The 23,284-nt window shown below is 35.7% G+C and overlaps 1 protein-coding gene across 1 annotated transcript in view; it reads left to right on the top strand.

Moving 5' to 3' along the window:
- LOC128995917 (potassium channel subfamily T member 2-like) overlaps positions 1-13,992 on the top strand; it is a 298,476-nt gene extending 284,484 nt beyond the window's left edge. Inside the window, exons 25-31 of the mRNA XM_054420965.1 lie at positions 377-582; positions 2,769-2,966; positions 4,464-4,617; positions 5,495-5,614; positions 9,285-9,452; positions 10,468-10,622; positions 12,614-13,992. Coding sequence (XP_054276940.1) covers positions 377-582; positions 2,769-2,966; positions 4,464-4,617; positions 5,495-5,614; positions 9,285-9,452; positions 10,468-10,518 — 897 coding nt within the window. The 3' untranslated portion in view covers positions 10,519-10,622; positions 12,614-13,992. The remainder of the gene's footprint in view (positions 1-376; positions 583-2,768; positions 2,967-4,463; positions 4,618-5,494; positions 5,615-9,284; positions 9,453-10,467; positions 10,623-12,613) is intronic.
- Positions 13,993-23,284: the final 9,292 nt, after the last annotated feature.

Here is a 23,284-nt window from a genome sequence, read left to right as displayed (position 1 = left end):
TTTAGTTATAGATAGTCACCTGCAATGTGGACATCCTCTTTAAATTTTGTATCAAAAATCATCATAGAGCCGCGCCGACTTAAAATACGTGAGCTTGACTAATACAAAAGTTTACTTTATTGACATTATTTTATTCTTTTTAGAGCATTTGAAGTCGGTTGTATTTTTTACAAAAATAAATTATTCCATAAAAAATATCTTCTTAAAATATTCAACTGGTTTTAGTCAGGAACTAAGCTCTTTTAAATTATTATTTACTCATTTGTGGGCCCCTGGTTTGCTATCGCTATCGTTTTATCTAATCAATAAACAATACTGAATTGACAATATACACATACAGAAAATTATTTTCATATAATCCTAATTTGTATTGCAGTACTCAATCAACGTCGGAGATGAAGCCAAGGACAACCATGCGGAGATGATTGAGAGAGCAGAGATTGCGAATCTCGTCAGATCTAGGATGGAGAGTCTAAACCTTCCTCCGGTAGATTACGACGATGTTAGTGAGAAAAGATCAAGCTTGTCCTATGTAATCATCAACCCCAGCTGTGATTTGAAATTGGAGGAAGGAGATATAATGTGAGTTGAATGTTAAATGTTAATCGCCTATGGTCTATGAAATGATTTTTAATTTGATTATTTGCTTTTCTTTTTTTAGCGAATTTCCCAATAGAGAGCTATTACCGTAGTACCTGGGACCGATTTACTTTTTATTTTGAGGTCCCTAGAGGTAAAAAAAATAATCCGTTCAAATTCATATTTTAAATATATATGTGCATATATGTATATACATATCATATATATACATATGTGTATATATATACACTAGCTGTACCCGCGGGCTTTGCCCTGTTTAACTTCACAAGTGAGCTCGTTCGCATGGCTCAATCACGTCCTGGTTGAAGTTCGTTCGCTACGCTCACTCACCTTTAGGTTGGAGCTCGTTCGCTCCGCTCACTTGCCTTCTGGTTAGCTCGTTTGCTACGCTAACTCGCTTCCAGGTTGAAGCTCATTCGCTACGCTCACTCACCTTTTGGTTGCAAATTGGCTGTAGTCATAAATTTAAAAAAATAATAATGCTGCACCCTGTTGGTAATCCTTGTAACTTTAATGCTATTGAACATCATAGAACAGAACCAACTTGTTTAATTGAAACTAATTGAAACAGCTGTTAAGAAATTCCTTTTAAATATGAAAAATCATAAGGTTAACATGGGAAACTCCAGAGCCACTGGGGCGGAGCCCGAAAGCCCGATCAGAATTAAAATTGCTTAGTTTTCCTATTTAATGCCCAAAGAATCGGTGTACCGAATTTCAGCCTCCTAGGTAAATGGGAAGTGGGAGAATTAGTGATGAGTGAGTGATTGAGAGAGGGCTTTGCCTTTTATATATTTAGATATGTGTCAGTTATCACGATAACTCAAACAAACATGATCTGATTTTAATTAATTTTTTTTTAAACGTGTAAACCTACATTTTTATTTGAACAAGTTTGCCAACCAGCATGATAAGACTATGGAAATGGAAACTTTTTAATATATATACAGTATTTATATATTGTATAATTATATTATATATATATTTTATAGCCTAGCCTATTATATTAATATTATATTATATGTTATATATATTATAATATATACATTTATTATTATATATTTTTATTTTTATATTTACAGGCATAGTTGTAATATTCACCAGCTTTTCACTTTGGATATTTGAAAAAAATTTATTAATAGGATAGTTTAAGTAGTGAGTTTTTGGGTGCACGAAAACAATAAGAAGGCTCATCTAGTTAGGCCTGGCGCACACGGTCGATTTTTCGATCGGCCGATTTAAAAATCGGCCAAAAATAAATCGCCCTTGATTTATGTCTAGGCGCACACGTGGCGATTTTTTAGTCGAGAAATTGATTTTTTTGAGTGCGTTTAAGCTATCCTAAAATGGACTTTGTTGAATTAACCTGTGTTTGTGCTCTTCTAATTAGACCAAAAAAAAAAGAAGACAACTTAAATATTTGGTTCATCCGATAGTAAGTCAGAGACTTTTAAATTGACAGTTTTATAAACTATACACTTTACGTGATGACAGAAAAAGTTCTTTAATTACTATAGAATGTATGTGGAAAGTTTCAGTTTTTATTATAACAGCTGTGGCCTTTTTAGCAAAGAAAACAACACAACTCACACTGAAGTTCATTGACTAATGTGGAGAACAACAAGCGACTGGCCGATTTTTTAGTCGATCGTGTGCGCGGACTGATAACAACCTGTACGTTACAGATTTTTGGGCGACAATCGCCTCGCCTACGAATCTGTGGCAAAACCCAGATTTTTAAATCGGCGCAATTCTCGATCGCCTGTGTGCGCGCTTCCATTCAAATACATGATGCACAGATCGGCCGATGAAATAGTCGCCTCAAAATAATCGCTCGTGTGCGCCTAGCCTTACTGACCTCAGTGGCCCCGTCATCAGCCGCTGTAGACATGCCATGTCATCACTGCCTGTGTGGAACTATAGAGAGTGTCTAACAATCAAGGTTCTACCGTAGTATTTGTTTGATATTGATAATTGTGTAACATAAACTTATTTCATTGGAAGTAGAAAAATATATAAGTATTTTAATATCCAATCAGTTTACATAGGCTAGTGCTAAGTAATCATCATAGCTAATAAGTCTGTTAGAGCTGTTTCAGTTTACTCATTTGTTAGGTCTGTGATAATTGTTGCAGTTCACTTTGCTAATTCTATAATAAATATTTCAGCTATTTGGTGAGACCGAGCCCGTTCTCCGCTCAGAAAACATTCGAGAGACACAACAGCAGACGCAAGTCCAACATCAGCTTTTGCTCTCAAGCTATCAACCTGCCAGGCTCTAGACGGGGCTCAGGCATCATCTTCCCTCCACCACGGGCCCCACCACTAGTTACTACCAAGGCTAACTCACTGTCACTTCCAGACAGGTAGAGCAGCAGACAGATTTACCAAACTATTTATAAACAACTGAAAATTTAATATAACATTTTTTTTATTTGTATTTTTACACTATTAGCATTTTTAATTTTTTTTACATAGTCTGAGGGATTGGTCCAAACCTTGGTCTAGTCCAAGTTTTGATAGATAGAATCATTAGTTGACAGCCCAATTACAAGTAACATCAGGATTCATAAACATCATAATGACAATAATCATGACAATCTTAGTTGGAATGTTGTAATCAAACCAGCAACCTGAAGATTTTGAAGGTGAGTACTGTAACCACTCGGCTACCCAGACAAGTTAGGGTTGGCTTAGTCCATGTACAGACGGATTAAAGCCCTCCACACACTATCGAACATGCTGCCGGACCTGACCTGACGATAGACCCATCATCCAACCTGACAATGTCGTGTGTTTCCCACACACTGTCGAGCATGTTACCAAACAAGTCAAGTATAGTATCAGTTTTGAGATGGATTTTGAGACTACTGTATAGGTTTGTGCTGGATTTTGTGTTTGAAATGTTAAAAGAAGAAAAATAGGCGATGTTGGTCAAATCAGTGGCTGTTGGAGCGAAACTAGTTTAGCCTCATGATGATGCTCCTGGATGTACTCGCCATCAATGAGCCTCAAGACTTTAAAAACGCTTTTCCTAAAGAGGATATTGTACCCCTCTTTACGCACATGTTTGTTACAATACAGTTTACTTTTGACATCCCAGTACAGCTTTAGATCTCTATACAGTTCAATGAACTCTGACCAGAATTGTTTATTATCATTAAATGACATTATGGAAAACAAGTGTTCACAAGTACTTTGGGGCAATAACTTCACAACACAACTCGCTCATACAAATACAAGTCACTACTAAAAACTGTGGCTAGTCGGGCGATCGACACGATGGTTTCCCACACACGTTCCAACATATCAGGCGAACGGCTCTAGTTGGGTGGTTCTAAAAAAATGTCGCACTAAAACTACAGTGGCCTTTTTCCATTTTAAGTTGGAGTTTATATACTTACTTCCTTTGCTTTCTTAACCCCCTAATATGGGCATACATTAACAAAATCGGTTCAAAAGCCTTTCTACGTTTAAAAAAATCATTTTGATTACTTAAGGATGGTTTACCTAGCATTTTATGTTCAAAAGTGATTGAGTTTACCAAAGATTTGATACTGACACAGTATATCCCGTATATACATTTGAAATAAAGTGTTTCCGGCTTCTGGGGATCAAAAACAAACAGTGGTGCCAGACCTGAATCTAGAAAAGATAACCAGGTGTAGACGTGTAAACTATTTTCCTAGCTATAGAGACCTGACATCAAGATTTAAATATATTTTTAGCTATTCAATGAAAATAAGTAAAATATAACTGCTGTGTTTCGAGACGATTCAATTTGAATCATTAAAATAAAAGAAGGTAGACCCAATTACGTTAAACTTGAGCATTTCATCAGCGTTTATCTCATTTGTTGACAGTCCAACCGTCGCTGGGACATTCCGAGGAAGGTCCAATTCTCTGAGAGTGGTAGACGACATTCTGCTCAGAAGAAGCAACTCTTTACGCCAAGGTTTGGTGCAGACGACGCGGAAAAGCAGTCTGGAGGAAATCGGCATCGGACTTCACTACCCGGTGAGTGTTTTGTTATTATTTTCATTGTCTATGTCGATTTGATTATCGAAAATTTATTATGGACAAATGTTGATTCATGACACTTTGGTTTGCTTAAGGTTGGTTTACTAAGGTTTGCTTTTACTATTTTATAGTTTTTAGGAGCTTTTTTTGGAATTGTAAGTTCCCACTAGTTGCCAAGTACAACAACATTTATAAATATGTTTTATTGGTTTATTTTTTTCCATATATTTTTCAGTGTTTCAAAGACAATAATATATTTCATTTTCATAATAGCCAATGGGGGTTTTAATAACAAATATGCCGTTGATGGATTTGAGTATGTAATAGACTTTATATGTTAATCATGTCATTTCTCACTGTCATTCTAATAACACTCTCACACAAACAAAATAATGTGCAAACAACATTTAACACTAAAAATTATTTTTTTTAACAATAATTTTATGATTTGGTTTCTCATATTGAGTTCTTTTATAAACAAGTTAGCATGAAGCAAAAAAAAGAAATTGATTCATGCTTGAAAAAAATTTGATCTGTAAGGTAAAGTGTGAAAAAAGGCCATGTGGCCCTAAATTTGATTGGATGTTTAAATAAAGTTTCATTTCATTTTTACAAATAAATTTTTGTTTTGAATATTTTCACTTGCATTTAATCAAATAGTAATGACCAGTGAGATAGGCAAAGTCAACACGAAAAAACCATTTAATCTACATTTAGACTAACCAACCGTCCAGTAAAACAAAAAAAGAGGATAGATGTCCCATCCTTTCTTAAACAGAATTTATTAAACTTTTTGTGAAAAGTAAAAAGTTTTGTTTAGCAACAGTATGTTTTCAATCATCCTGTTCGACTTCATGTTCACATAATTTTTCAGAGACATCAACCATCCTTTTTTAATTCAACCAATACCTTGACTTTGGAGGTTCCATCTCTAGCCTCTCTCGATACTTGTACCCGAGTGATGCCCTCGAGTCGTTCGACCGGCCGGCTGATGGTAGGTCCGACCCTGGAACATGTAGCTGCCAAGTGGGAGTAGTCAGTGTTTGTTGTACGGATCCTTGAGTAATTCCCTTACCTGTTGATTAGATAAACCCCATTGGTGTTGTAGATATTAGGATGTTGCCTCAGAGAGTTATAGTAAAGGAAACATGTAGTTTGACCTTATATAGAACAAATGTATGATCTGTAAGTTTTGTAGGTACTTGTGATTTGGTATATTCTGGGCCGCTTTTATAAATTTGCCCAGAAACAAGATTCAAGTTTCTTAAGGACAAAAACAAGGTGGACCTTCTAGGTGGAACAGGGGGAGAGGGACACAATCATCCCTCAGGCCCATAGTGCATCACATGCGAGCCGGGGGACTACATTACATTACATTATTTGTCATGAGAGCCGAAGCCCCCTGACTGCATACCCGGTACCTATCCTTTAGGACATACCCGGGCCCCATGATGTAGGCCGAAGCTTACGCATCAACCTTTAGCACATCATGGGCGGATGACTTAAGGTCATCAGGCTCGCCGGCTGCCGAAGCAGACCCTTCGGAAGGAGGGTTGCCCCTCAATCCTAACCAGGGATTCCGGCTGCTTGTTTAAGCGTCACTCCACCTGGGTTCCACTAGGTCGGGACCTAGAGGTCCATGGTAGAGCGCCCCGACGCATTTAGTGCAAGCAACACTCGGGACCTATCTAATCCCTGACAGGCAGAACCCGCCATCAATAGCCAGGAGGAAGGGGACCGTCAGCACGCTGACGGGGGGAACCCCAACCTCCCATTTACACCACTACCCGATCGAGGCCTTACCCATTGCTGGGAAACCAGAGATAACCAGAGCGATAGATCCCCAGATACCCCTGGCGGGCTCGGACCCAGCACCCGATCTACTTCGTTTGCCCGTCAGACCCAACATCACTGCCAGGCCATCAGGGTTTCCCAAAAGGAGGCAGGTATAGAAGTGGGACCCACCCGGATGAACCTATCCACCAGAGGTGGCGACACCCTTGACTCAATTGAGGTTCCGGGAAGAACCCCCCACACTCAAGATAACCATACCGTCCGTGCTCAGAGACAGGGATTGGTTTGCATAAGTGCCTACAAACCGTTGCCCTCACACTGCGGAAAGTTACGTTGCCCTTGAGTGTCCCCGTGAGCTACGGGTACTTGCCCGTTTTCACCTCCAGGAAAGGTTACTTCCAAAGTCGAGGATTTGCCCACTGAATGCTGGTCGCACACAACAAGCAGGCCGAAGCCCAAAGAACCACAGACACAGGTAGGTTAGAGAATATGATGCACTTCCATCTCTCCTAGAGCTAAACACCCCTCCATCCTGGATAAAGGAATGTCACTGGGACCCAATGCCCAGTCGTCCATGTCTGTGGCCTACTTGAAAATGCCGATACCAACACCGAGCATTTACCTCCCCTCTGGGGGCTAGGTATTTCACCTCCCAGGACGAGGCTACTTCCAAAGTCGAGGATATGCCTCACAAAATGTCAGTCGTACACAACAGGTAGGACTCAGTCACAACCACGAGCTACAGGCAGGTGAAAGATCTATGAACTTAATCAACACTAGCAGACCTGAACACCCCACCACCCTGAATGGAGGGAATGTCACTGGGTACTCTCACTTTGGGTACAACCCAAAGAGGCTGGCTTGTCCAGTCGTCCATAGCTTGTGGTCTACCTGAAGTGCCGGTTCCAACACCGGGCAATTACCTCCCCTCTGGGAGAGCTAGGGTCCGCGTGGTCGCCCAGGCCACGAACCCACGCAAGCGTGGGCCCCCTGCGGAGCCAGGGGACTGGGTATATTGTTCCTTAATTCCAATAAACGCTCAGCAATCGCTCTTACTTCTCAATTTGGATCTGTAGTTCAATCCACTACTGTGCCACCACGCTGCCACATACCACTAGTACCACAAGAAAAATCCTGACATTTTCAGTTCTCCGACTAAAAATAAGCACTCAAGTTAGTCAAACTTTTAGGAGTTTCTGAGATTTTTTTCATCTGTTGTATATAAACGTACAGTAGTTATGATATTAGGAAATTCAAGGTAACTCAAAGTTTTACAATTGTTTTCTGATGCAATGTTTTCTAAAGTTTGACTCTTGTTCCATGGTCCATTTTATTCCAAGAGCACTCGGTTATTCTAAAATAATTCCATAAGTGTTGTATGTATTGTATGTCTTATCCAGCCAGATGATTCAAGTTTTATAGCTATTTAGTACAATGTACTTGCATTCGTCTGTTCCAAAGATGTATAAAAAATTAGCATAAGGAGAAATTGCCATCACAACGCTAAATCCAAGCTGCTAAACCATTGAAGATCATCTTGCCTTCCATGAAGACATAGCAATCAATCATTTAATGGGAACTGGGAACACCTAAGCTAGGTCCAGTTTTGAACCATCAAAAAGCTACTGATGTACTCAGAATCGAACCAGCGACCTTTTGATTGTTAGGCGAGCACTTAACACTCAGCTACCCAGCCAGTTAGATTCAGGGTGGAAAAAAACCTAAAAAAGTCCAACAGGAAGATCTGACGAAGCAGGTCAACCAGTGTAAATAAATTTAACTAAAATGAAACCATAGTTAAAAATACAATGTACAATGTATAATTTGTAAATATAATACCTGTAAAGCTTAAATGTCTTGTTAAATAATAAGTGTTGTTAGAATAGAAGTTTTATCACCTTCAGGTAGCGATTGTGTGTGTTGAAAATGGATTGAATGTATGAATTGTGATGTATGTTTAGTGACATGAGATCTTTCCAAAAAAAGACGACTTGTCAATATGGTTTACATATGTAATATTTTTGTAATGGATGAAATTCAATTTGGTAATCAATTGAGTTGTATCTACCTACCATATTTTGTTGTATTGGTTCTGACTGGTACTTTTCATATACAGTAGAACTCCAATTATCCGAACTCCAATTAACCGAATCTCCAATTATCCGAATCGCTTATTTCAACAATTTTAAAAACGTAAAGCTAAAGTAACAAGTTTTGCAAAATATCAAAGAATTGTTATTAAACACATTTAGCCAATTTTGGACTTTGATGGAACACTATTGACTTAATAACATGTATAGAACACTTGTACTATGAGCATTGTAAACTGTAAAAATGTTCTGATTTAAATTATTATTAATTATAAGTTTACTTAGTACCGAAAATGAGGATTTTTCTTTAAAATTCCTGGAATTCCGGTAAAACTCCGATTATCCGAATTTTTGATTATCCGAATGGGGTCTGGTCCCTATTGATTCGGATAATCGGAGTTCTACTGTATTGTAATCCAAAACGATTTGCAGGGTAAACTCCTCAGAATTAGGGGTTGTCTCTGTTTAGTTAACATTAAAATTTCCCCGCTGCAGCAAACCTGCAGACTAAGCAAATTTCCATTTTCCTGACTGGATTTATACTAAAATATTCTCTTACACTTTTCAGATTTATTTCCTGTTTAAATAACATTAATTTTAATGTGTACCTACTTAAGTTTGCTGCTACAGGAAAGGATTGAGGTGCTTTTTTTATTGAAATTTTGATTGCTTAGTATGAAATCAACAAAATTGCCTAATTAAGAGCTAATTGAGAGCATTAATCTCTCAGAAGCGGTTGATGCAACGATGACTATTATTCATTCAGATTTGTCTTTACAGATGCAGCCTATTCAGCCGGCGGCCATGCCATCTCAGATGTCTACGGAGAGTGCTGGTATCAAGATAGCACTGAACGGAAGCATTGGATTAGAAGTGACACCTCCGGAAGAGAACAGCTCCCCCTCGATATCCAGCAACACGGGTCTACTAATCTCTCCTCCACACCAGGTAGAGTAGGCACTCTGCTATTGAGAAGCGTTTTGCTACAGATTAGGCGATTTGCTAATGAGAAAGCTCTAATGAAAAGAGGTTATTTGTTATCAAAGAATCATTTTCTTATCATTGTTAATTATTATTGAACAATTTAATAGCATGACTATGAATAAGTCACTACATCCCAATTTTGAGATAGAAAGGTGACTACACCATTAATATATTTGGAAAATATACCTATGTGTATGAATTACAATAGTCTAATAGCATAGACAAAGAGAATGAATATAGACCGTCAGCTGTGCTACGGTTAGCATAAGTTCTGGCGTCCACCGCTAGGTTTGCCGTGTAGTTACGGCGCACACCGCTGCAGTGTCAGCTGGTCACATACGGCTCCTGTGCTCCTCGCCTGCAGCGGTGTGCGCGTAACTACAAAGCACTCCAAGGGGTGGGCGCCGGAACTTTCCTTTGACAGTCTATATTTATTCTATTTGTCTATGCTAATAGTCAGTTGAGTTGTTTTTTTTTTAGATTTCAAAGTAACTAGGGCTAAGCAACTAAATAGTGTAGTCTATACTACGAAGTTCAGGGGTTACAAAATGGAATTTAATAACTATAAAGCCTGCCAATGTAACTAGAGTATTACGTAGCCAGTGTATGCAGGATGATTAATTTAAAAGCTGTCATTAATTTAACTGGTACTGGTAATGATGGTGATGTCAATAATCATTAAAAAGCTACAGATTCTACATTAAATCGCCACTTTTACAAAAAGTAAGTAGGCACTATAACTTGGCCACTAGCTTTATTATATAGTTATACTACACAACTTTATTTATTATCTTTTCAATTTGAAAAGATTTCAGAGAGATAGTAGAGCCAGAAGTAAGCTTATGAATCTCAAGCTAATACAATTTAATCTTTGTAAATTTTAATTTAACCATCCAAAAGTTATTTATTTCTAAAAGAGTTAAGTCAAATATATATCTATTGAAATTTTAAAATCATGAGAATGACTGCGTTTTTGCAGATGCCGAGTCCCGCTGCCTCTACGGAACACCTACAGGGAACCATCGTATGATATCATCTCATGTGGGGCAGGAGGCTCAGCAGTGTAGTGCGCAACAAATGGCTCTAACTCACTCCTCGCTCCACCACACCACCTCAACACGACACCACATTCAGGTAATAAACTGCCTCTAACTCACTCCTCGCTCCACCAACACCACCTCAACACGACACCACAATCAGGTAATAAACTGCCTCTAACTCACTCCTCGCTCCACCAACACCACCTCAACACGACACCACATTCAGGTAATAAACTGCCTCTAACTCACTACTTGCTCCACCACACCAACTCAACACGACACCACATTCAGGTAATAAACTGCCTCTAACTCACTCCTCGCTCCACCACACCACCTCAACACGACACCACCTTCAGGTAATAAACTGCCTCTAACTCACTCCTCGCTCCACCAACACCACCTCAACACGACACCACAATCAGGTAATAAACTGCCTCTAACTCACTCCTCGCTCCACCAACACCACCTCAACACGACACCACATTCAGGTAATAAACTGCCTCTAACTCACTACTTGCTCCACCACACCAACTCAACACGACACCACATTCAGGTAATAAACTGCCTCTAACTCACTCCTCGCTCCACCACACCACCTCAACACGACACCACCTTCAGGTAATAAACTGCCTCTAACTCACTCCTCGCTCCACCACACCAACTCAACACGACACCACCTTCAGGTAATAAACTGCCTCTAACTCACTCCTCGCTCCACCACACCAACTCAAAACAACACCACTTTCGGTAATAAACTGCCTCTAACTCACTCCTCGCTCCACCACACCAACTCAAAACAACACCACTTTCGGTAATAAACTGCCTCTAACTCACTCCTCGCTCCACCACACCACCTCAACACGACACCACATTCAGGTAATAAACTGCCTCTAACTCACTCCTCGCTCCACCAACACCACCTCAACACGACACCACATTCAGGTAATAAACTGCCTCTAACTCACTCCTCGCTCCACCACACCACCTCAACACGACACCACATTCAGGTAATAAACTGCCTCTAACTCACTCCTCGCTCCACCAACACCACCTCAACACGACACCACATTCAGGTAATAAACTGCCTCTAACTCACTCCTCGCTCCACCAACACCACCTCAACACGACACCACATTCAGGTAATAAACTGCCTCTAACTCACTCCTCGCTCCACCAACACCACCTCAACACGACACCACATTCAGGTAATAAACTGCCTCTAACTCACTACTTGCTCCACCACACCAACTCAACACGACACCACATTCAGGTAATAAACTGCCTCTAACTCACTCCTCGCTCCACCAACACCACCTCAACACGACACCACATTCAGGTAATAAACTGCCTCTAACTCACTCCTCGCTCCACCAACACCACCTCAACACGACACCACATTCAGGTAATAAACTGCCTCTAACTCACTACTTGCTCCACCACACCAACTCAACACGACACCACATTCAGGTAATAAACTGCCTCTAACTCACTCCTCGCTCCACCACACCACCTCAACACGACACCACATTCAGGTAATAAACTGCCTCTAACTCACTCCTCGCTCCACCACACCACCTCAACACGACACCACATTCAGGTAATAAACTGCCTCTAACTCACTCCTCGCTCCACCAACACCACCTCAACACGTCACTACATTCAGGTAATAAACTGCCTCTAACTCACTATCAACACCACCTCAACACGACACCACATTCAGGTAATAAACTGCCTCTAACTCACTCCTCGCTCCACCAACACCACCTCAACACGACACCACATTCAGGTAATAAACTGCCTCTAACTCACTCCTCGCTCCACCACACCAACTCTAAACAACACCACTTTCGGTAATAAACTCTAGATCACAAGAGAATGCTATAGTCAAGTTACTAGAACTCACTATTCAATCACACCATCTGTAGATTTCATAATATGGTATAAACACTTTTTTTTAAATAACTTCTTGATCAGCAATGTCAGTAACAAACTTAAGTACCTTATCGACACAAATAAAATTGTTCCCAATTCATTATTCATTATTTACCCCAATTCACTTTCGTAATCTAACATTTATGGTTCCAGGTTTGAAATCTACTAGACAAGGCACGCAGGAAACAAAGTAACCAAGGGAACAAATAGAATCGGACTGTAGATACCTCAGTAGCGTAGCACCACTCTACACTCCGCACATTACCCGTCTGCGATAAACTCAAAACTCGTCTTGTACATTCACATAACTATGATGCTCAATCAGCTGATCTATAAACTCAAGGAACATTTTGATTTGTACTTCATTTTTGTTTCTCGATGTAATTGGTTGATCGTTAATTGTAGATAATAATATTATAGATTTGTCTACTTAAGTAGCTTTTTTTGTTTAAATTTTTGTTAACATTTTTTGAGGTTATGGGAAGTTATTATCAATTTTATAGGATTTTGATTGTTAAATTTCAATGTAGTTTCAATTTATCACACATTTTTGTGGAATGTACACCAATAAATTTTTTAGTGGTTTAAAAGTTCACCAAAAATACTACAATATTCTGTAACAATACTGAATTTATGAAAATTTAATATCAATCGAGCTAGATGCTAGTAAAAATTGTTGAATTGTGGGTTGTTGATTATTGGATGTAACAATATGTCACAAACTGTCAAGTTGTATACAAATTCATTTATATAATTTATTTTTCTAGTTTATTTCATGGTGTTAACCTCATTCATGACCTGTTGTATGTTGTGTTAGATCTATGATGTCTATAAAGACAATAAGACTATGTTGTGTTTTTCTATCTAAAAGTATATTGTAAATGTTAAATTTTATAAATTATAGAAAATGTTTCCAAAGTGGGTAGACGCTATTGTTTGTGATTATTGTTGTCTAGTTTATATCTGTCCTGTATTTGTGATTTTTATTATTTAACAAGCTGGTTAGCGTTCCAATGATAAAGCGTAAAATGTTGTGTGTAGTTAGTTATTAATTGGTCTGAATAACAGAAAAACAATTAGTTGTAAAATATTATTTATTCTTGATTTGGTTCTTAAACTTTCATTATTTTTGTTTATTTCCATCAAAAATTTAATGAATCTCTTTCTTTACTGTATATTCTTTTTTGTAGGGATGGACGAGATTGGATTTTTAGTTCGAGACGAGACGAGACGAGATTTTTTATTTCTCATAAAATTTCAAGACGAGATCGAGACGGGATTTCCCTTCTCATACACAACGGGAAATGCACGTTCAAAATTTTTACCTGATTTTGTAACATTGTTAGATGACTGTTTAAATACATCAATAATGATAATAGGCAAGAATATTTACAATCTTTTATTAAAAAACATCAGCATAACATTTTTTTATTAATCACTCCTAACTTATTAAAAATGCCTACGATTAGGAAACATAGTGATATCAGTTAGGATAGAGTTCAACTTATCCTAAAATAAAATAAATCATAAAATAAAAGCAATATTAATTTTTATAAAATAGTTACTTGTTTTGACTTTTTATAGTAATAAAACATTCCTTACACTGCTTACACTTAACAAAACTTCTCAAATGTTATTAAAGTACAGTAATATTATTTAAATAATTAAAGTTATATTTACATTCAAAGAATTAATTAAATAAGAACGCCTTCGCAAAGGAAACGCAACTACAACACGCTCCTGTATTGTGGGTATTGCATTGACTTTCTGCAGGCGTTTTTAATTTTTTTTTTTATTCTCGTCTCGATAAAAATCTCGGCCAAAAAGAAATCTCGTCTCGTGTAACGAGATTTAAAATTTCCCGAAATTTCGAGACTTGACCATCCCTACTTTTTTAGCAATATAGCTATTACGCTTAAATTATGAAGTTACCATTACTATTGAGTTTATAACTATGTGTAATTAGATTTTATAAACCGTTATTATTTTCTCATTTAGTCATATATTGTTTATATTATCAAATTTATCATTCCTATTAAATTTTACATTTTTTAAGCTTTTTGTTTGAAGTTACATGTATTTCAATTTGTGTATAGAATACTAAGCATATTTTTAAAGGTACAGTACATAGTTTAAGTTTGTGAAAAAGTTTTTTTTACATAGCAGGAGTTTACATTTTGGTTTGTTTCCTTGGCAGATTGTTCTTAGAACTAATTATCCGCTCGGTTTTAGACAAAGCTACCACCTTTAATAATTTAGCTTAACCTAAAACAAACTATGCAACATAATATCATTTATTTGATCAGAAATTACTCGTTTTAATGCTATTCAATAGTCTGTTTTGAAGAACCTATAATTTATTTTACGTATTGAGCATTGACTATTAACATACTTCAATTTGGGAAGCTCTTTTGGTGCTAGACATTATAAAATTGTGTGAATAGTGTGGAAAAGTGTATTAACTGTAATTGTTTTGTTAAATCAAGAGATTAAACTATAGCACCTTCTATAAAGTTCTTTATATCGATTCAGAGAAAGCCTTACCCCACGAGTGATATGACATTGTTTTCATAGTGGGTGCTATTCACTAGTTTTGCATACATGTACGTTTAATTCACTTTTAACTCATAAACTTTTTACCGCACATCAGAATGAATATAAGATTCTTTCAATAATTAAAAATATTTCTTTGTAGTTGTTAACATTAGTCGTAACTCATTACAGATAGTATTTAAACTTTAATACATATTTTTAATTACGTCGAGTGAATTTTTATTATCTTGTAGATATTTTATCAATGCTAGATGCAGGCTTAGAGAATTGATCTGTATAGTCGTATAATTTTAGCAAAGATAAGTTAAGATTTTCATATAAAGTAAATAATTCATGTAGGAGTTTTATAGTTGGTAAGAAATTTGCATTGTGTGATAATCAACATTTAAATAACTATGCTGTAAAAATTTAAATTATTTTAAGATTTTATATGATTAAGGATCTCTAAATGGTTGTTAAAGCGGCTGAATACTCATGCTAAAGTCTACGTTTATTATTAGGCTAAAGAATTTTAAGTTTTGTACAAAATCATGAAGACGTCAAAACAATATGATGTACAAATTTCACCAAACTTGAATTTAAATGGTACCTACATACAGTTTTGTATCAATTACAGAAATAAAAACTTTTTCCAGGTAAATTTATAAACAAAACTTATAAAATTACTTGTATCACATTAAATCACTTGTTTTTTTTTTTTTTTTTTTTAACTTATGTTGATTAGTTTCAATTCTGAAATAGTTGTCAATCTGAACACTTGACAAAATTATAAAAGGACATTTTACAGTAAAATCATACAAGAAATTCTCAGTAAATTCTATTTATAGTTAAGTCTTAAGAAAGCCCTCCATTTTCATGTTCTGCAAATTAGCTGAGGGGTAGTTTCAAATTAGTTAACTAGGGAAACATCTTGTTTTTGAAAAGCTGGTGATTTGTAAGGTTTACACGCTGTAATTTACTGTTAAAATACAGTATTTGTGTTCATGTAATTTTTTTTATCTCTTGGCTTCTTTAATACTGTATGTTAATCGAATGTTAACGAAAATATTTCATGAGCATTCAGCCATTGTCAGAATATAAATGTAGAATTGTTCGTGCTGTCTTTTCCGTTTGACTGTCTTGTATTCACAGAAGGCTAGAGGTGTGTTTATTTTGTTATTTTATCGAGGCAACAATGACTCAGTAATTGGTAAAGGCTTTATATATATAAAAATATAAAATATTGGGAAGTTGCTGTTTAGGTGTTTTGTTCTCTGATCACTGAATATTTCACTCATCACTGTTGAATCTTTTTAAGAGAGTCTTTTTGAAATGATTGTACATAGTCATCACAGATGTAAAATTCACAATTTTTGTGCACCAGAGTAACATTTTCTAGCTATATTTGAAACAGTCTATTTTATTCACAGATTAAATTGTGTCAGCATGTCGATGCTGAAATACTTTTAACCTTGTACGTTCTAACACCATAGTTAATCATAGTCGTTTACACTAAGTATGTGTACAAATGAATTATTGTAGAGAGGGTCCTGTATACTGTATAGGATGGTAAAGTAAATATTTTTGTACTCATCTATTGTATAATTTGACTTGGCTGTGACTAACAAAAAAGGAAACTTATAACTTAGCATACATAACCATATCCTATTTCTACTAATGAAATGTAGTCTTACATTTGCTGGCCTTTTATCCAAAATTTATTAGTTTAAGGACATAAATGTGCCATCTTGGGCTAATGAAATGTCGTGACTGCTGTTAAAAAAATATCCGCTACAGTTTTGAATTCTATTATGGTCGCTGCTGATATGTGATTGTTTGTGTATGGAGGTTTTTTTTCATTAATTATTAATTTTACATTTAGGTTATTTTATTCTCTATTTGATATAGTGAATCTATTATTATGATTATAATGAAACTTTGGTTCTGACAAACAAAATATATAATGTTGTATAATATTCTACTTTTATCTTTTGTCCTATTTTTAAACTTGTAAACACTATGTTGATTCCTAAGTTGCTTTGCTCAGATTTTATTATTTTCCAAAATTTAAAAATTTTCAATTTTTGTTTTCATATTATGCTTAGAAGCCCAATTTTATTTTATTTGGCTGATATTAAAAGTAAACAAACAAGATGGCAAATATATACAGTTAACTGATCAACTATTTTACTCTAGTGCCTATGATACATAAATTTCATTCAGGTTAGAAAACAAAAACTAAAAATCTAATACTTTTAAAAACTTATTAATTTGATATGACTATAAATTACTTATAATAATAATATTTATTACATTTTACTTATAGAATGGTTATGAGACCAAATAATAAAATCCAAGTGATTTTATGCCCTTTGTTTCAACTGTGAAGTTAATTTATGACACAATCATTGAATTCTAAGTTATCTCAAATAAACCATGTTTATAACAAGTAGGCCTATATGTCTAAAAGTTTTTTTTTTCAAACAAAAATATACACGTCTGTGACGTTATATCAGGTGATTTTAATAAATAAACCACATACATTGCGTGTGTGTTGCGGGGCATTGGCTACCGCAACTATGCCCTACCCGTGTATCTTACCACTACTCCAGTCCGTCCTGGTATCTCGGTCTGTGCAGCCTGTGGTATTAACTAATTATGTAGCTTTTATTTTCACTAGTCCCGTCTCCTGTCAAATTGAACGTTACAGTGGCGACGTTACAGTATAGCATGTCTCTTCTTAATTACTTGTTTTCCATTAAAATAAACTTTGAGGATTTTGAATTTCAAATTACAGATTGAGAACTACTTAATATTTAATGGATAAGTAAAGAAAAGCTGATTTCCAGCATCAATGGCTAATAAATCTCACATGGATAAATTAAACACAAGAACCCCTTATTAAAAGCCCTTCTACTTCTAGTGTCTTAGGCCGGCCACACACAGAACCAGGCGGGGCGGGGCGCGACAGGGCACGATGAGACGCCTGATTTGCCCTGTCCTGCTGCTGTCACACACAGAATGAGGCGGGGCAGGTCAAGTAAAAAGTTTAGCCCCCATAAACCTGAAAATTAATATAGGATTTTTTATTTCTGAGCCTTGAGCCGATTTAGCAAACTTTTAAATTGGACTTTATACTTGGGAGCAGAATAGAAAACAAAATTCAAACAGCCATACCTCCAGAAGAGTGTTTTTAGAAACCCTTAAGATATGAACGTTGGCCCTCTATTTCCTCAGTTATCAATACCAAGATAAATTATTATTTATTCAACCACTGTAGTAATATCACTACTTCACTACAACTTGTGTAGTTGTATCAAAGGGTGTAATCTTTGGTCGTATTAATTGTTAGTCTTGTATGTAAATTGTATCAGTTGCAAAATAATCCTTATCAAAATTAGCCCGAAAGGGAATAAATCACATGACCGCGCATGCGCAGAACGTTCTGCCCGGCAGCGACTTGCCTCGGAGCATAATTTTGGAGACCTTCGCATTTTGCCCTGAGGGCGCCCGGGGGCGTCTTTTCGACGTGCCCTGCCTCGCCCGGTCCTTTGTGTGGAGCTCCATAAGCGCCCGTGCAATTCCCGTCGCACAAGACACCCCGGGGCAAAATGCCCTGTCGCGCCCCGCCTTGCCTGGTTCTGTGTGTGGCCGGCCTAAAGCAGAATTAAAATTAAGTTTGAAACTGTGACATAAAAATTACGGTTAAATACTTACCTACCCTTCGATTAAAATTATTTGCTTCTAAAATTTGAATTTGTATAAGTTTTGCATGGAGTGAAATAAAAGAAAGTCTGAGACATTTTTAAGGCCAGCAAAATTGTGAAATATCACCTAAGACATTTTAATTATGTAATTAAGTATTATAAATAAATATAACTATATTGATAATTTAAGAATAGATTTATTTAATTGCATTGTAAATTGTGTATTTATATAATATTCGCATAGGTGCCTCTCGTATTGCTTGCTATGTGCTATGACCAAGAATTCATAAATCCATTAGAGGAATTTTGTAAATATTTTGTGTATTCTGTGCATTTTTTTTATCTGTCCAATGAGGTAGGCGATGTTTTTGATTTGAATATTTATCATTTTTTTGCAAATAAAATATTCTACCATCTTTACTTTGTTGGTGTTTATTTCAATTAATTATTCCATCCCCCTCTTTTGATCCAATGTGTAACATACAGGTTACTGTGTAAGTTACTTGCGGTGTAAAAATTGGATGACATTTGTGTTGTGTTACCATAGTCAAATAGAATTAAATATATAGACCGACAGCAGTCTTATGGTTAGGAGTTTAGTTAAGTATTGTGTGCACCTTAACTAAACGGCTCTCCCAGCGGTGGACACCAGAACTTATGCTAACCGCAGCACTGCTGTCAGTCTATATTTAATTCTATTTGTCTATGGTGAACCATATCATACCCCGCCACAGCAAACCTGCAGACTAAGCGAATTTCCATTTACCTGGCTGGATTTCTACTAAAATATTCCCTGAAAATTTTTAAATTTATTTCCTATTTAAATAACATTAATTTTAATGAGTCCCTAGGTTTGTTGCTAGAGAGTTATTGAGGTGTGTTTTTGATTGCTTAGCTTGAAATAAAGAAAATTGCCAAATTTGATTAAAATATGTCCATAAACAAGCAAACTACAACAGTTTATTAATTCTCCATAAGAATAGCATGGGAATTTTAAATCTAAAGTTTTTTTTTTAATTACCTCCTTAAGAGACATACAAAAACGCCTCAATATACAAAATTATTTATTTTTTAAGCTCTACAAATTGGTCTGGAAAGAAATTGTAAAATTTTATGATTTTAGTGTCAAAAATGGGAAAAACCAATTTTTACCCGATAAAACCCCCCAAAAACCCCTGTTCCCGTAGTCCGATCATGCTCATTCGCAAACTCGAATGCGATGCTATGCTAGGTGGCTATCCACCTACCCATTAAAATGATTATTTGCCGTAAAATAAATATTTTGAAATATTTAACTATATACTTATTTAACTTTACGACAAGTAAGGATATTTCTATTTATGTTCAAAGGTTTTCATCCAAATGTTATTTTCTTGTGGTCTGTATGTAGTAACTTGCTAGTAAAGTTATACCTTTGACTATTAATACTAGGAAACTAATAAAACGTATTTTTTATTAAAATATTAATCGTATAAAATAAATAAATTTGCCAAGTATATCCATTCCCAACTTTTCTATTTCCCAGATACCCCCCCCCCCCCCAAAGCGACGCCCCTGAACCATGCAGGACACCGTAGGTCTACACAATAGAGAAAGATAGATTACTAAAAATTTGCAAAATATCACAAATTATTCATCAAATAAAAAAAAAAATGTAAAAAACTGTAAACAATCCTACTTTGACAGTTCTCATTGCGTATCACAGTTTTTTGTTCTCATTGCGTATGACAGTTTTTTGTATGACAGTTTTTGTTGCTGCTTAGTTCAAATTAGCTATGTTTATAAAAATAATGAAAACAAATAATAGGTGCTGATTTACCTGTTGGTAAATCTTATAACTTTTTAATGCTTTTACATATCATAGAACCAACTCTTTTAGTTGAAACAGCTGGCTAAGTTTCTTTAAATATGAATACTCATAAGGTTAACATGGGAAACTGCAGAGCCACTGGGGCAGAGCCCGAAAGGATTTTTTAAATAATAATATGCCTATATGTTAATCGGGAATGTGAGCTATCATCATGCCAAATTTCAGCCCAATCCGACCAGTATTTATCGCGTTTACTTGTCACAAACATACATACATCCATACATCCACTTTCTCATTTATAATATTAGTAGGATTTAACGATACCAAGTTCAAAAAGATCAAATAAGAAATAGCTGAAATATTAAGATTTTTTTTGTTTTTTTGTAAAATGGGGTAGAAATAGGCTAGCCACGTTTGCCCAATTTACAACTAAAAATCGTAATATTTCTGCTATATCTTAATCGATCTTTTTGAACTTGGTATCATTTGATAGGGAATAAAAATGCTAAATAAAAGTGTTCCTGGATTTTTTTTTCATAAAATCAGCCATTTTTTAGTAATATAAGTTTAAAAAAAATTAAATGACCACCATTTTTAAATCTTAAGAATGATGATTTTTTTCTAACGTGGGTCTATTATACCTTAACATACATAACAAGTTTCGTAATGATCGGTTGAAAAACTTTAAAGATAAAAATGTTAATGTAAAAAAAAAAACAAAAAACGGTGGATATCTGGTTAACGAAGCGATTTTGGAAAAATGTTATTCTTGATTTTCTCTTTATTTTGACCCATAGAACCATTTACCGGAGTTTGGCAGTTTACTTACGGGAAACCTTGTATACATATATACAAATTTGAACGAATGGTGTTTTTGGCCTATGGTGACATCAAAATGAAAAAGGAAATTGGCCCCGGGCCTAGGTCTTACCGTGCCACCTACGATAATAGCTACTTCCCTATAGGGAAATTTGCTAAAAAAGTACAGTACTGTATTAGAACTGGCAATCCCTTGGTAGCCAATAAATGCGGGATAAAATGTAATGACATTCTTTTGTCTATATTAGTTCTATTTAGTTTTAAATTTGAGTTGATTTTGGAAGAAAAATATTCTTGAAATCTTTTTGGGAAAGATCTATTATTGGATAGTTTTAATTTAAAACAAATCCTTATTGGTATTACTACGTATACGAGCTAAATTAATGATTTACAACTTTTTGTAGTATAGATATCATTTATTTGGAAACACTATTGATAAAGGCACAACAATATTTCTAAAGTTTATAACAGCTGATGTTATTGTTGTTAATGATTTATTGTAAGTTAAAATGGAAGGAATTTTAATTTAATTGGAAAAAGATTGACCTGCAAATTTATTTGAATTCAATAACTAATTTGTGGTGTGTCGATCGCTACAGTTCGTTGGTCGCCACATGGTTGCGACTCACTACCACAGAACTACAACAAGTTTATAGTTTTGTGTATCTATAGTACATTTAGAGCTGTGGCGTTGTAGCAAAACGTCCATGTTGACCATGTTTTAGCAAATTTCCCATCAAGTGCAAGGCGAAATACAAAAACAGGGTTTTTAGGGGACAGCTCTGAAATTTTAAATTTAAAGTCCCATCAAGTGGCCCTTCATTTAAAAAGTCATCAGTTACAGAATAATCTATCAGCAAAACCAGTGGTCCCTTTCTCATGCAACCAAATACAAAACGGTGGCAACTTTTAGTTTTCATTTTTCTGAGAGACCATACATCATCATCCCAATTAACATATTTTATCTGGTTGTACTAAAGGAAATGTAACTCATTATCATCTTCATAGATATAAAAGTGTATTTTTTAATGGGTATTACTATTTCGCCAAGAAACCATGTGGTATTTTGGGTAAAGCCTGCAAACTAAAAACTGTGTGTCCTCTTGTTTCTGCCGATATTTTCTCAAACTGATTGCATTTAAAATGAGGTGTCACTTAATAGGGCTTTATATTTAAAAATTTTGAGCTGCCAACAAAATATCCTATTTTGGAGTCAAGGTCATGGGCGAGTATTGGGGTGTCCATACTTTTACCCAACCCTGTGTGTCCGTTAGCACGAAAACTCAAGCAAAAATCATCCAATTTTGATGAATTTTGGTACAAACGTGTAAACCTAAGTTTCATCGAACTAGTTCGCGAACCAGCATGATCGGAACAAGGGAACGGGGGTTTTGGGTAAAATATAGGTACAGGTAATATTATTGGGGTAAATATGTTTTTTTATTACCCTCAAAACATAAAATGTCTTAATTTATCTCCAAAACATTTTAAAGATCCTAAAAAAATTGTTTACTGTATAAAGAAAATTTAAAAATTGCAATATTCAAATGTTTATGTTGTTCTTACGGAGAATGTAAACTGATGTATAAGTTATTGCTTGTTTGTGAATATATTTTGACAAATTTGGACAATTTATTTATTTTATACTAAAGTATTAATATTTTACTAAAAAAACACACTTTATTACCCTATTTGTCATGGTTCAATCTGACATGGTTAAGGAAATATTAATTTAAGTGTAAATCCAACTAGACAAATGCAAATTTGCTTTTACTGCAGGTTTGCTTTGGCGGGGGCATTATAAAATATTACGACCAATAGCACGCTTCTATCGGTACCCACGGCCACCGTTAATCATAGATTAAACATACTCCTCAAGGAGTATGTTTTATCCATTTATCAAGGCCTTAACTTAAAGTTGAGCGGCCGTGACCGTACCCTTCTACAACAGAGTAA

The sequence above is a fragment of the Macrosteles quadrilineatus genome, unplaced genomic scaffold (genome assembly GCF_028750875.1).
Source record: "Macrosteles quadrilineatus isolate MER2022 unplaced genomic scaffold, UCM_ALF_1.0 Scaffold_5__1_contigs__length_97177068, whole genome shotgun sequence".
Classification (NCBI taxonomy): domain Eukaryota; kingdom Metazoa; phylum Arthropoda; class Insecta; order Hemiptera; family Cicadellidae; genus Macrosteles; species Macrosteles quadrilineatus.
The sequence above is the reverse complement of the archived record's forward strand: the minus strand, read 5'-3'. Positions and strand labels throughout refer to the sequence as shown.